We start from the raw sequence: 17,129 nt of genomic DNA, 5'->3' as shown, positions 1-17,129 counted from the left end.
ATCTTTCTTACAGACTGCACTACTTGTTTTGTTGTAACACAATGAGACACATCGGACTTGTCTTACCTACAGACTGCCTTACTGGTTTTGTTGTAACACAATGATGCACATCTGACTTATCTTACCTACAGACTGCCCTACTGGTTTTGTTGTAACACAATGAGACACATCTGACCTATCTTACTTACAGACTTCCCAACTGGTTTTGTTGTAACACAATGACATACATCTGACTTATCTTACTTACGGAATGCCCTACTGGTTTTGTTGTAACACAATGATACACATCTGACTTATCATACCTCCTGGTTTTGTTGTAACACAACGAGACACATCTGACTTATCTTACTTACAGACTGCCCTACTGGTTTTCTTGTAACGCAATTATGCACATCTGACTTATCTTACTTACAGACTGCCCTACTGGATTGTTGTAACACAATGAGACACATCTGACTTATCATACCTCCTGGTTTTGTTGTAACACAACGTGACACATCTGACTTATCTTACTTACAGACTGCCCAACTGGTTTTGTTGTAACACAATGATGCACATCTGACTTATCTTACTTATAGACTGAACTACTGGTTTTGTTGTAACACAATGATGCACATCTGACTTATCTTCCTTACAGACTGCCCAACTGGTTTTGTTGTAACACAATGATGCACATCTGACTTATCTTACTTATAGACTGAACTACTAGTTTTGTTGTAACACAATGATGCACATCTGACTTATCTTACTTATAGACTGAACTACTAGTTTTGTTGTAACACAATGATGCACATCTGACTTATCTTACTTATAGACTGAACTACTAGTTTTGTTGTAACACAATGATGCACATCTGACTTATCTTCCTTACAGACTGCCCAACTGGTTTTGTTGTAACACAATTAGATACATCTGACTTATCTTACCTACAGACTGCCCTACTGGTTTTGTTGTTCGCAATGAGACACATCTAACTTATCTTATTTACAGACTGCCCTACTGGTTTTGTTGTTACACAATGAGACACATCTGACTTATCTTACTTACAGACTTCCCAACTTGTTTTGTTGTAACACAATGAGACATATCTGACTTATCTTACCTACAGACTGCACTACTGGTTTTGTTGTAACCCAATGATATACATCTGACATGGCTTACTTACAGACTGCCCAACTGGTTTTGTTGTAACACAATGAGACCCATCTGACTTATCTTTCCTACAGACTGCCCAACTGGTTTTGTTGTAACCCAATGATATACATCTGACATATCTTACTTACAGACTGCCCTACTGGTTTTGTTGTAACACAATGATGCACATCTGACTTATCATACCTCCTAGTTTTGTTGTAACGCAATTAGACACATCTGACCTATCTTACCTACAGACTGCCCTACTGGTTTTGTTTTAACACAATGATATACATCTGACTTATCATACCTCCTGGTTTTGTTGTAACACAATTAGACACATCTGACCTATCTTACTTACAGACCGCCCAACTGGTTTTGTTGTAACACAATGAGACACATCTGACCTATCTTACTTACAGACTTCCCTACTGGTTTTGTTGTAAAACAATGAGACACATCTGACCTATCTTACTTACAGACTTCCCAACTCGTTTTGTTGTAACCCAATGACATCCATCTGACATGTCTTACTTACAGAATGCTGGTTTTGTTGTAACACAATGGGACACATCTGACATATCTTTCTTACAGACTGCACTACTTGTTTTGTTGTAACACAATGAGACACATCTAACGCAATTATGCACATCTGACTTATCTTACTTACAGACTGCCCTACTGTATTGTTGTAACACAATGAGACACATCGGACTTGTCTTACCTACAGACTGCCTTACTGGTTTTGTTGTAACACAATGATGCACATCTGACTTATCGTACCTACTGGTTTTGTTGTAACACAATGGGACACATCTGACATATCTTTCTTACAGACTGCACTACTTGTTTTGTTGTAACACAATGAGGCCTGGTTTTGTTGTAACACAATGATACACATCTGACTAATCTTACTTACAGAATGCCCAACTGGTTTTGTTGTAACACAATGAGACGCATCTGACTTATCTTACCTACAGACTCCCCTACTGGTTTTCTTGTAACGCAATGATGCACATCTGACTAATCTTACTTACAGACTGACCAACTGGTTTTGTTGTAACACAATTAGGTACATCTGACCTATCTTACCTACAGACTGCCCTACTGGTTGTGTTGTTACACAATGAGACACATCTGACTTATCATACCTCCTGGTTTTTTTGTAACGCAATTAGACACATCTGACCTATCTTACTTACAGACTTCCCAACTTGTTTTGTTGTAACACAATGAGACACATCGGACTTGTCTTACCTACAGACTGCCTTACTGGTTTTGTTGTAACACAATGATGCACCTCTGACTAATCTTACTTACAGACTGACCAACTGGTTTTGTTGTAACACAATGAGACACATCTATGAGACACATCTGACTTATCTTACCTACAGACTGCCCAACTGGTTTTTTTGTAACACAATGATGCACATCTGACTAATCTTACTTACAGACTGCCCAACTGGTTTTGTTGTAACACAATTAGATACATCTGACTTATCTTACCTACAGACTGCCCTACTGGTTTTTGTTGTAACCCAATGATATACATCTGACATGTCTTACTTACAGACTGCCCAACTGGTTTTGTTGTAACACAATGAGACACATCTGACTTATCTTACCTACAGACTGCCCAACTGGTTTTGTTGTAACCCAATGATATACATCTGATATATCTTACTTACAGACTGGCCTACTGGTTTTGTTGTAACACAATGATGCACATCTGACTTATCATACCTCCTGGTTTTTTTGTAACGCAATTAGACACATCTGACCTATCTTACCTACAGACTGCCCTACTGGTTTTGTTGTAACCCAATGAGACACATCTGACATATCTTTCTTACAGACTGCACTTCTTGTTTTGTTGTAACACAATGAGACACATCTGACTTGTCTTACCTACAGACTGCCCTACTGGTTTTGTTGTAACACAATTAGACACATCTGACCTATCTTACTTACAGACTGCCCAACTGGTTTTGTTGTAACCCAATGATATACATCTGACGTATCTTACTTACAGAATGCACTTCTGGTTTTGTTGTAACACAATGATGCACATCTGACTTATCATACCTCCTGGTTTTGTTGTAACGCAATTAGACACATCTGACCTATCTTACCTACAGACTGCCCTACTGGTTTTGTTTTAACACAATGAGACACATCTGACTTATCATACCTCCTGGTTTTGTTGTAACACAATTAGACACATCTGACCTATCTTACTTACAGACTGCCCAACTGGTTTTGTTGTAACACAATGATATACATCTGACGTATCTTACTTACAGAATGCACTTCTGGTTTTGTTGTAACACAATGATGCACATCTGACTTATCATACCTCCTGGTTTTGTTGTAACGCAATTAGACACATCTGACCTATCTTACCTACAGACTGCCCTACTGGTTTTGTTTTAACACAATGAGACACATCTGACTTATCATACCTCCTGGTTTTGTTGTAACACAATTAGACACATCTGACCTATCTTACTTACAGACTGCCCAACTGGTTTTGTTGTAACACAATGAGACATATCTGATCTATCTTACTTACAGACTTCCCTACTGGTTTTGTTGTAACACAATGAGACACATCTGACCTATCTTATTTACAGACTGCCCAACTGGTTTTGTTGTAATCCAATGACATACATCTGACATGTCTTACTTACAGAATGCCCAACTGGTTTTGTTGTAATCCAATGACATACATCTGACATGTCTTACTTACAGAATGCCCAACTGGTTTTGTTGAAACACAATGAGACACATCTAACTGTTCTTACTTACAGACTGCCCTACTGGTTTTCTTGTAACGCAATGATGCACATCTGACTTATCATACCTCCTGGTTTTGTTATAACACAATGAGACACATCTAACTTTTCTTACTTACAGACTGCCCTACTGGTTTTGTTGTAACACAATGAGACACATCTAACTTTTCTTACTTACAGACTGCCCAACTGGTTTTGTTGTAACACAATGAGACACTTACTTACAGACTGCCCTACTGGTTTTCTTGTAACGCAATGATGCACATCTGACTTATCTTACTTACAGACTGCCCAAATGGTTTTCTTGTAACACAATGATGCACATCAGACTTATCTTACTTACAGACTGCCCAACTTGTTTTGTTGTAACACAATGAGACACATCGGACTTGTCTTACCTACAGACTGCCTTACTGGTTTTGTTGTAACACAATGATGCACATCTGAATTTTCATACCGACTGGTTTTGTTGTAACACAATGAGACACTTACTTACAGACTGCCCTACTGGTTTTCTTGTAACGCAATGATGCACATCTGACTTATCTTACTTACAGACTTCCCAACTGGTTTTGTTGTAACACAATGAGACCCATCTGACCTATCTTACCTACAGACTTCCCAACTGGTTTGTTGTAACCCAATGATATACATCTGACATGTCTTACTCACAGACTGCCCAACTGGTTTTGTTGTAACACAATTAGATACATCTGACCTATCTTACCTACAGACTGAACTACTGGTTTTGTTGTAACACAATGAGACAAATCTAACTTTTCTTACTTACAGACTGCCCTACTGGTTTTGTTGTAACACAATTAGACACATCTGACTTATCATACCTCCTGGTTTTGTTGTAACACAATGAGACACATCTGCCTTATCTTCCTTACAGACTGCCCAACTGGTTTTGTTGTAACACAATGACGCACATCTGAATTTTCATACCTACTGGTTTTGTTGTAACACAATGAGATACATCTGACTTATCTTACATACAGACTGCCCAACTGGTTTTTTTGTAACACAATGAGACACATCTGACCTATCTTATTTACAGACTGCCCAACTGGTTTTGTTGTAACACAATGATGCACATCTGACTTATCATACCTACTGGTTTTGTTGTAACACAATGAGACATATCTGACTTATCTTACTTACAGACTGCCCAAATGGTTTTCTTGTAACACAATGATGCACATCTGTCTTATCTTACTTACAGACTGCCCAACTGGTTTTCTTGTAACACAATGATGCACATCAGACTTATCTTACTTACAGACTGCCCAACTTGTTTTGTTGTAACACAATGAGACACATCGGACTTGTCTTACCTACAGACTGCCTTACTGGTTTTGTTGTAACACAATGATGCACATCTTACACATCTGACTTATCATACCTCCTGGTTTTGTTGTAACACAATTAGACACATCTGACCTATCTTACCTACAGACTGCCCTACTGGTTTTTTTGTTACACAATGAGACACATCTGACCTATCTTCCCTACAGACTTCCCAACTGGTTTGTTGTAACCCAATGATATACATCTGACATGTCTTACTCACAGACTGCCCAACTGGTTTTGTTGTAACACAATGAGACCCATCTAACTTTTCTTACTTACAGACTGCCCTACTGGTTTTGTTGTAACACAATGAGACACATCTGACCTATCTTACCTACAGACTTCCCAACTGGTTTGTTGTAACCCAATGATATACATCTGACATGTCTTACTTACAGACTGCCCAACTGGTTTTGTTGTAACACAATGATGCACATCTGAATTTTCATACCTACTGGTTTTGTTGTAACACAATGAGACACATCTAACTTATCTTACTTTCAGACTGCCCTACTGGTTTTGTTGTAACACAATGATGCACATCTGACATGTTTTACTTACAGATTGCCCTACTGGTGTTGTAACACAATGAGACACATCTGACATGTCTTACTTACAGATTGCCCTACTGGTTTTGTTGTAACACAATGATGCACATCTGACTTATCATACCTACTGGTTTTGTTGTAACCCAATGATATACATCTGACATGTCTTACTTACAGAATGCCCTTCTGGTTTTGTTGTTACACAATGAGACACATCTGACTTATCATACCTCCTGGTTTTGTTGTAACACAATGAGACACATCTAACTTATCTTCCTTCCAGACTGCCCTACTGGTTTTGTTGTAACACAATGAGACATATCTGACTTATCTTACTTACAGACTTCCCAACTGGTTTTGTTGTAACCCAATGATATACATCTGACATATCTTTCTTACAGAATGCCACACTGGTTTTGTTGTAACACAATGATGCACATCTGACTTATCATACCTCCTGGTTTTGTTGTAACACAATTAGATACATCTGACTTATCTTACCTACAGACTGCCGTACTGGTTTTGTTGTAACACAATGATGCACATCTGACTTATCATACCTACTGGCTTTGTTGTAACACAATGAGACACATCTAACTTATCTTACTTACAGACTGCCCTACTGGTTTTGTTGTAACCCAATGATATACAACTGACATATCTTTCTTACAGAATGCCACACAGGTTTTGTTGTAACACAATGATGCACATCTGACTTATCATGCCTACTGGTTTTGTTGTAACACAATGATGCACATCTGACTTATCTTACCTACAGACGACATATCTGACTTATCTTACTTACTGACTTCCCAACTGGTTTCGTTGTAACCCAATGATATACATCTGACATATCTTTCTTTCAGAATGCCACACTGGTTTTGTTGTAACACAATGATGCACATCTGACTTATCATACCTCCTGGTTTTGTTGTAACACAATGAGACACATCTGACTTATCTTACTTACAGACTTCCCAACTGGTTTTGTTGTAACCCAATGATATGCATCTGACATATCTTACTTACAGACTGCCCTACTGGTTTTGTTACACAATTAGATACATCTGACCTATCTTACCTACAGACTGAACTACTGGTTTTGTTGTAACACAATGAGACACATCTAACTTATCTTACTTACAGACTGCCCTACTGGTTTTGTTACACAATTAGATACATCTGACCTATCTTACCTACAGACTGCCCTACTGGTTTTGTTTTAACACAATGATATACATCTGACTTATCATACCTCCTGGTTTTGTTGTAACACAATTAGACACATCTGACCTATCTTACCTACAGACTGCCCTACTGGTTTTGTTGTTACACAATGAGACACATCTAACTTATCTTACTTACAGACTGCCCAACTGGGTTTCTTGTAACACAATGATGCACATCTGACTTATCTTACTTACAGACTGCCCAACTGGTTTTGTTGAAACACAATTAGATAATCTAACCTATCTTACCTACAGACTGCCCTACTGGTTTTGTTGTTACACAATAAGACACATCTGACCTATCTTACTTACAGACTTCCCAACTGGTTTTGTTGTAACCCAATGATATACATCTGACGTGTCTTACTTACAGACTGCCCTACTGGTTTTGTTGTTACACAATAAGACACATCTGACCTATCTTACTTACAGACTTCCTAACTGGTTTTGTTGTAACCCAATGATATACATATGACATGTCTTACTTACAGAATGCCCTTCTGGTTTTGTTGTAACCCAATGATATACATCTGACTTATCATACCTCCTGGTTTTCTTGTAACACAATGAGACACATCTGACATATCTTACTTACAGACTGCCCTACTGGTTTTCTTGTAACACAATGATGCACATCTGACTTATCTTACTTACAGACTGCCCAACTGATTTTCTTGTAACACAATGATGCACATTTGACTTATCTTACTTACAGACTGCCCAACTGGTTTTGTTGTAACACAATGAGACACATCTAACTTATCTCACTTACAGACTGCCCTACTGGTTTAGTTGTTACACAATGAGACACAGCTGACCTATCTTACCTACAGACTGCCCTACTGGTTTTGTTGTTACACAATGAGACACATCTGACTTATCTTACCTACAGACTGCCCTACTGGTTTTGTTGTAACCCAATGATGCACATCTGACTTATCTTACCTACAGACTGCCCTAATGCTTTTGTTGTAACACAATGAGACACATCTGACCTATCTTACTTACAGACTTTCCATCTGGTTTTGTTGTTACCCAATGATATACATCTGACATGTCTTACTTACAGAATGCCCTACTGGTTTTGTTGTAACACAATTAGACACATCTGACTTATCATACCTCCTGGTTTTCTTGTAACACAATGAGACACATCTGACATATCTTACTTACAGACTGCCCAACTGGTTTTGTTGTAACCCAATGAGACACATCTGACATATCTTACCTACAGACTCCCCTACTGGTTTTCTTGTAACGCAATGATGCATATCTGACTTATCTTACTTACAGACTGCCCAACTTGTTTTGTTGTAACACAATGAGACACATCTGACCTATCTTACTTACAGACTTTCCATCTGGTTTTGTTGTTGCCCAATGATATACATCTGACATGTCTTACTTACAGAATGCCCTACTGGTTTTGTTGTAAAACAATGAGACACATCTGACTTATATTACTTACAGACTGCCCTACTGGTTTTGTTGTAACACAATGAGACACATCTGACTTATCTTACCTACAGACTGCCCTACTGGTTTTGTTGTAAAACAATGAGACACATCTGACTTATATTACTTACAGACTGCCCAACTGGTTTTCTTGTAACACAATTAGATACATCTGACCTATCTTACCTACAGACTACCCTACTGGTTTTGTTGTTACACAATGAGACACATCTTTGTTGTAACACAATGAGACACATCTGACTTATCTTACCTACAGACTGCCCTACTGGCTTTGTTGTAAAACAATGAGACACATCTGACTTATAATACTTACAGACTGCCCAACTGGTTTTCTTGTAACACAATTAGATACATCTGACCTATCTTACTTACAGACTGCCCAACTGGTTTTGTTGTAACACAATTAGATACATCTGACCTATCTTACCTACAGACTACCCTACTGGTTTTGTTGTTACACAATGAGACACATCTGACTTATCTTACTTACAGACTGCCCAACTGGTTTTCTTGTAACACAATTAGACACATCTGACCTATCTTACTCACAGACTGCCCAACTGGTTTTGTTGTAACACAATTAGATACATCTGACCTATCTTACCTACAGACTGAACTACTGGTTTTGTTGTAACACAATGAGACACATCTGACTTGTCTTACCTACAGACTGCCCTACTGGTTTTGTTGTAAAACAATGAGACACATCTGACTTATCTTACTTACAGACTGCCCTACTGGTTTTGTTGTAACACAATGAGACATATCTGACTTATCTTACTTACAGACTGCCCAACTGGTTTTCTTGTAACACAATTAGACACATCTGACCTATCTTACTTACAGACTGCCCTACTGGTTTTGTTGTAACACAATGAGACATATCTGACTTATCTTACTTACAGACTGCCCAACTGGTTTTGTTGTAACCCAATGATATACATCTGACTTATCATACCTCCTGGTTTTCTTGTAACACAATGAGACACATCTGACATATCTTACCTACAGACTCCCCTACTGGTTTTCTTGTAACGCAATGATGCACATCTGACTTATCTTACTTACAGACTGCCCAACTGGTTTTCTTGTAACACAATTAGATACATCTGACCTATCTTACCTACAGACTGCCATACTGGTTTTGTTGTTACACAATGAGACACATCTTTGTTGTAACACAATGAGACACATCTGACTTATCTTACCTACAGACTGCCCTACTGGTTTTGTTGTTACACAATGAGACATATCTGACTTATCTTACTTACATATTTCCCAACTGGTTTTGTTGTAACCCAATGACATACTTCTGACATGTCTTACTTACAGAATGCCCTACTGGTTTTGTTGTTACACAATGAGACACATCTGACTTATCTTACCTACAGACTGCCCTACTGGTTTTGTTGTAACACAATGAGACACATCTGACTTATCTTACTTACAGACTGCCCTACTGGTTTTGTTGTAACACAATGAGACACATCTGACTTATCTTACTTACAGACTGCCCTACTGGTTTTGTTGTAACACAATGAGACACATCTGACTTATCTTACTTACAGACTGCCCTACTGGTTTTGTTGTAACACAATGAGACACATCTGACTTATCTTACTTACAGACTGCCCTACTGGTTTTGTTGTAACACAATGAGACACATCTGACTTATCTTAATTACAGACTGCCCTACTGGTTTTGTTGTAACACAATGAGACACATCTGACTTATCTTACTTACAGACTGCCCTACTGGTTTTGTTGTAACACAATGAGACACATCTGACTTATCTTACTTACAGACTGCCCTACTGGTTTTGTTGTAACACAATGAGACACATCTGACTTATCTTACTTACAGACTGCCCTACTGGTTTTGTTGTAACACAATGAGACACATCTGACTTATCTTACTTACAGACTGCCCTACTGGTTTTGTTGTAACACAATGAGACACATCTGACCTATCTTACTTACAGACTGCCCTACTGGTTTTGTTGTAACACAATGAGACACATCTGACTTATCTTACTTACAGACTGCCCAACTGGTTTTGTTGTAACACAATGAGACACATCTGACCTATCTTACTTACGGACTGGCCTACTGGTTTTGTTGTTACACAATGAGGCACACCTGGAACATCGGAATGCACCTCAGATTAACTGGTTATCACAAAATGACACAAATATCTGGTATAGTTATTAGAGATCGCCTATTGGACCGTTTACCACAAAATGATACTCATATTTGGCTCATCCTATAAATAGACTGGTTTTGTTGTCAAATGATGTTACAATCTCCCTGATCTTACCTACAGTCTGCTCCACTAGGTTTGTGGCAACACTATCAGATACGTATCTCTTTTCTTTCTCACAGGCTGCCCGTCTGGCTGGCTATCACACAACGATAAATGCTACTTTCTGAGCTCCTTCAAGGCATCGTGGCCAGCCGCTGAGGTATGTGCAACACATAATGAATATAACTATAAATGAAGGGTGGATACTACTTTTATTAGGTTCCACAAATTTTGTGCAAACTACTGTTTGAGTAGTTTCAAACAAAAATAATTTGGATAATATCCACCGTATGCTTTAAAAAACATATTTACAGTAAAACCTTGCATGACGACAACAAGATCACATGTTTATATTTTTGTCACATTAATTGCGTTAGAAAGTAAACAACGGTTTTCTTAATCGTCCTTCAAACAAAATAAGTATTACATTGTAATCCATATTTATGATGTCATTTCAGAGTTATTGTCGTACATTTCAGAGTTATTGTCGTACATTTCATGCCAAACTTGCCGAACCAATGGATCGATCCTCTATTAACTTCCTGAGTGGTGAAGTGAAAGGAAGCCCACGTAAGTATGTCCCATACTGTCTGATGACGACATCACAACAATAACTTCAACATGCGTAATACTCAAATCTAGTTCATAGATGTTTTTATTTACTTTCAATAGGTTAAATAAATTTAACACAATCACTATCTATTAAGTTTTTATATAAATACCCTCAAGGTGAAGCTGATACTTTTGAGAACATGTTTTGTTTGGTAGTGTCTATCAGGCTCTGTTCAATATTATAAAACAAACATTAAATGACAATGAAGTATCAAACAGGTTCTTAAGTCCTATGGTTGCTCACTATTACTTATCCACAAATCATTCTCACCCACACACTCATCGTTATATGTTTTCAAAATCAAATTATCCGACTGTTTTAATTTCACACCAATATTTCAACACTCCTAATTTTCAACTCACACACTCAGGTAACCGTCCAAACTCACAGTCATTTCATGTATATTTTCCTGTCTTTAATATATATCTATTTATGCCACCCAAATATTTCAGAAGCATAACAAAGTATACTGTTGACATGTGAATAACAAATAGAACAATACGTTCTTTACATTTTAAAATGTTTTTTACAGATGAAAATAATGAAAAGAAAGTGTTTCTCTTTATCTGCAACCTGTTTCTGCGTTTTAATAAAACTGTCAAAAATAATTAAATAAAGTATTTGAAACTTTCAACAGTTCTACAGTATGGTTATTATATTTCCAGGATTCATTATTTATTATATTACCCCCGTTTTTTAAAACACCAATTTTAGTTTTATCAACGTTGACCTCCAAGTTCCATGTTCTACTTCATTCCTTGAAAGCGCCTAATATACTTTGCAGCCCTTGTCAATATGCCCATGCAAACGTTTCAGTGGCTAACGCCAAAGTTTCAAAGCAAAGGTCACAGTGAGCTGCTTCTCTGGTTTCTCTCGGTTAAATGGTATACAATTATAAAGGACGGTTTCAAATGTTAAGATCAAAGGTCAAGGCATAGGTCACAGAGGCCTACTTCTTGATGTCTGAGCTCCGCGATTCAAATATGTACATGCAATCATAATCTGGTAACCCCAGATAAAACAAAGTATAGAATATATGCCCCGGACAAACTTTTTAAAGTTTTTGGTGAAAGCTTAAACATAGGACACAGAGACCTACACTTCTTACCCTGAACTTGACCATTTTTACATGCAAACCAAAGCTGGTTATTACATGTGAATTAATAAAGACAATCTGCCCCGAAAAAAAATCTTACGGTCCACCCTACCCCAGTAATCGATTGGTACTCCTAAACAATGTGTTACAAAAATTCAATCTAAATACAAATACTATATACAACATAAGCATAATCAAGTGTAATATATTCATCAGAAACACACATTAAATATAAAACATAAGGCCGTGTAATACATACATCATAAGCTCGTGTAAAACATAGAATAAATGCACGCTTAACATCTACAAAATAGCTATGCCTTATATATATAACATAGGCATGCGTAATACATACACCATAAGCATGTAGAATATATACAACGTAAACACATGAAATGTTAAATATACATACTAATTTAACTGGTGTTATATCATATTTGTACAACATAAACACATGCAGCATGCACATCATAGCCACGTCTTACATGTATGATTAAGAATTTTCTAAAATTGAGGAAGATCGCCAGTATTTTGTTTTATGCTACAACAGCTTTGACAGGCACTGACTACTTCCTTGGTGGAGGAGACTTGTTCGTAGAAGGGGAATGGATTTGGATGTCCACACAGGCACTCATCAGTGCTACCAACTGGGCTCCAGGAGAACCGAATGACGGTGGACATCATGAAGATTGTCTGGTGATATACCCCTCCGCAGGATTGTGGAATGATGCCACTTGTAGCGACCAGAAAGGTTTTATTTGTGAAATGGAGTAAGTCTTTTGTAGATGTATATCACTGAAACATCGTGTTTCATCTATAATTTGGCCTGTCTCCTTAGCTGATGCAGTTATTTGGTATAAGCGGTAACATATTTTAAAACACCTTTATGATACGTGATACTGTGGTAGTTTTAGCGTGTTCATTATACCTCCTCATATTCCATGCAATGTTAGATATTGATACTCATAATCAAGATATTCCGTTCAAAGATTCTGTCAAGTTCATACTATAAATTCTTCTCTATTTGGGTCATCATAAACGATGAGCCATGATAGTTGGATGACCGTCCGATATCTTTTAAAATGTATTGGAAATGTCAGCCTTTTTTTCTCTATTTATTACCGGCCAACCGGTTTTGCTCGTGGTGTGAAGGACACCCAGAAAAAATATCTCAATATCTAAAATTGCTTTTGAACTAACTGAATTTCGTTTTTGTTTTCAGGGCAGAAATGGCCGGAAGTTTGATTGGGTAATGAATAAATGCGCGAACGTCGTTTTTATTGCGGATGCACTCCGTATACACAATTGTATTTCGGGTATTTTGCGATTATCTATGATACTAAAGGTAATAAAGTAATCCTTGATGACAGCAAAGCAGTAGTGTCATTTGTAGTTAAACCTGGCTTTTGCGCATAGGGTCGTTTTAGTTTTTGTTTCGCTATATTTCGCTTTAAGTAATATCCGCGAATTCTAAACACCAGCGAAATTGTCGAAAATGTTAACCACTTGTACTTATCACAACATTTTGAAAATACTTATAACCCAAATCTATCATTAAAGCTTTAACTGAACTCAGATTATCACTGGACAAATGGGCAGTCCATGTAAAAACAACACTTACATATAAGTAGCCACAAAATATCTATGTGTACACAGTAGGTGATTAATTGATTACAGTTTACTCCTACAAAGGTACATACACATTTTATTTTATTTCGAGTGAAGTCACTGGCGGATGACGACGCTCGGGATCAGTGTTTTCAAACGGTTTACCTGTATTTCGACCTATGTGTTTATCCCTTAATGTCATAGGAGTGTATTGCTAAACGGAAATAGGAAGTACATCCCTAGTTGAAAATCCAATGTAGGGAGACAGTATCACAATTTCCGCATATTCTAATGTTTAATATCAAACTGATGAATATTGTATGCTTATTATTGACAGAACAGTGTGTTCTTTCAATATTAAAGTATTGCAAAGCAATCCAGGCATTAATTCAGTTGTTTTTAAATCAATGAGTCACATCTGTCCATTTTTCTGTACTTCAGGAAACCGGCTACCTATTTCACTACTGTGAAGTTTTTCAAGAACGATAATTCTTGAATGCAATTACTATGTGTATATGGTTTTATTATAAAATGTCAATTTTTAATCTTTTATAAATGATTAATTTTACACAATTTCGGCATTTATGAAATTGATATACATTAATGCAATACTAATCCATGGTATTATCATTTTTATTGACATTATTTTGCCAAAAAAATGTGTTTCAATTTTTTTTTCAAAATTTCATCCTTTTTACATAAATTTCCATTTAAAATCCTTAAAATTCTGATAACCTATATTTTTTTGTGGCAGAAAATCTTCTATACTTCAAAGCAATATAACTACAAAATTTGAATAAATGCTACTGAGAAATGGCGACACAATCCTATTACCTTAAATGATGACACTCTAAATACATTGCACGACACATGGGATTCGGGTGCATAGCGAAATCTTACCACCGCAAATATGTGCTGAATACGAAATAGCGAAATATTGACCCCGCGAATTTAAAGCACTATACAGTAAACGAATCCTTAAATATTTATTTACGCAATCCACGGACCATCACTTTGTCAAACGTCCAAATTAAGATTTACCATGTTGTCGTTCATCCAGATAGTGATGTCTGTGAGACAAGCTTACACACTTTCAGATATGGTGTACCAGCTGTCATGTGGTTCAATATTTATGCAGATTTGTATGGCATCAGCAGAACCACGATAGCAAAAGCTATATGACGATAACCATCTACGCAATTTGTTTTCAACAAAATATGTATTTAATTTGGTGGTTGTTCCTATGGAATCATACCGTCTTCGTTCATTAGAATAAGAATGAATTCAGGAAAATACATAACCAGTGACCCCCATGAGAGTATTTTAGACGTTTGAAAAGCATGCCATGGTCAGTGATGTAAAATGCAGTGTACAAGTCTAACATAACAAACACCACTAACGTGACAGTACCCAAATCGGGACACTTTTTAGTGAAATATTGATGTCTTTCATACCATAGTACCGATCCCAAAACTTTTTGTTCTCTTTTCCTATAAAGATAGCATTATCTTTTCATTTTGATAGCAAGTTGATATTTCAGGCGCGTAGTATTATAAATAGAACCGGAAATAAAGTCATGGTTACTTAATCGTGAAACGTATAGCTGTAACCAAATCGGGACACCCCTACCAGTTTTGGCTTATATTTGGATCTGAAAAAAATATTTATCAGAACACGGCAGTAAAAAAGTTTATATAATGTTTTATTGGTATATGAGCATCTTTCAATCAATATTTTTAATTTGAAAATACTTCCTTCCACAGCATGCAAATTTCTTGTGACTTTTTCCTTCAAGTGTCCCGATTAGGGTATTTATTTGGATATCATTTTCAAAAGTCTATTTTATCAAAACTAATGCTAGTTTGGAGAAACAATTTAATCATAACCCTGTTTGACCAGTAGCGTAGCATACATGTATGCTTGTATGCTCGAGCATACATTAAAATGGTCAAGGCGATTTTTTTAATCATAAAGTACGTTTTACTCATTAAATTTATTCATTTTTTTTATTTTTTCAAACTTTTACATTAATATACAATACAGTTAAAGTATATATACATAACATAACATGACATTAAACCAACATATATATAGACACACACACATATTAATTCGGTATTATACAAATATCAATGCAATTATCAGAAAGGAAAGGTAGGATTGTTTAGAATTTGTATTTTAATTTGAATTTCTCTGTTAGCTGTCAGTGTGAGTGTAATCAATATTTACACTTACCCAATTTAACAATTATATGTATAAATAGATAAGTTACTTATGGCAACTCGGTCCAAAATTCCAGGTTTGAGTGTTTTCAGAAACAACACTTGCCATTTAGCCCATTCTCATTAATGCAAAGTTCATTCTTGAGGCAGCTTGATCTTTAAACATATTATCCACTTTTCTGTTTATTTCATTCTGACGATGTGTACCAAAAAGAAAAGATTTTTTATTAAATTCAAATGGAATTCAAAAAGTAAACTTTGAACTTTTTCACAGTTCCATAGCGTATGCTCTATCGTTTCAATTTCTGTTTTACAAATGTTACAACAAGGACTGTCTGCTGACCTAACTTTAAATAATTACGAATTTGTTATTAAAAATATGTTGATTAATCCTGAATTGGAACCATTGCAATTTTGTATTTTTTTGTTATAGAGAAAGGTAGTCTGTAAATCACTTTCATCAAATTCAAATTGTTCATCACATTTTTTATCCCACTTGCAATTACATCCTTTTTACTAAGCACTTTATTAAAATCTTTCGTACCTTTAAGTTTTTTTAGCAAATCTTTGTTAATTTCTTGGAATAAAAGGATAGTCTATTTTTGGATGGGTCAAGTTACACCGTCTGCAAAGCTCCTTTTATAGCTTTATAGCATGGTAATGTAAGAAATTTGCTCTAACACCATATTTTTCTCTGAATAAAAAAAATGAAGAAATCTGCTACAACTCCCTTCCTATACCAATTTTTATA

The 17,129-nt window shown here is 36.4% G+C and overlaps 1 protein-coding gene across 2 annotated transcripts in view; it reads left to right on the top strand.

Annotated features, from left to right (window-relative positions):
- LOC110446679 (perlucin-like) overlaps positions 1 to 13,912 on the top strand; it is a 22,451-nt gene extending 8,539 nt beyond the window's left edge. Inside the window, exons 2-5 of one of the 2 annotated variants that reach the window (XM_021491940.1) lie at positions 10,920 to 10,999; positions 11,319 to 11,409; positions 13,099 to 13,318; positions 13,771 to 13,912. In XM_021491940.1, coding sequence (XP_021347615.1) covers positions 10,920 to 10,999; positions 11,319 to 11,409; positions 13,099 to 13,318; positions 13,771 to 13,801 — 422 coding nt within the window. In that variant the 3' untranslated portion in view covers positions 13,802 to 13,912. Of the gene's footprint in view, positions 1 to 10,919; positions 11,000 to 11,297; positions 11,410 to 13,098; positions 13,319 to 13,770 lie in introns of both variants that reach the window. The other variant, XM_021491939.1, reaches the window with a different exon arrangement.
- Positions 13,913 to 17,129: the final 3,217 nt, after the last annotated feature.

The sequence above is a fragment of the Mizuhopecten yessoensis genome, unplaced genomic scaffold (assembly GCF_002113885.1).
Source record: "Mizuhopecten yessoensis strain PY_sf001 unplaced genomic scaffold, ASM211388v2 scaffold2929, whole genome shotgun sequence".
In the NCBI taxonomy this organism is placed as follows: Eukaryota; Metazoa; Mollusca; class Bivalvia; order Pectinida; family Pectinidae; genus Mizuhopecten; species Mizuhopecten yessoensis.
This window is presented reverse-complemented; position numbering and strand designations above follow the sequence as displayed.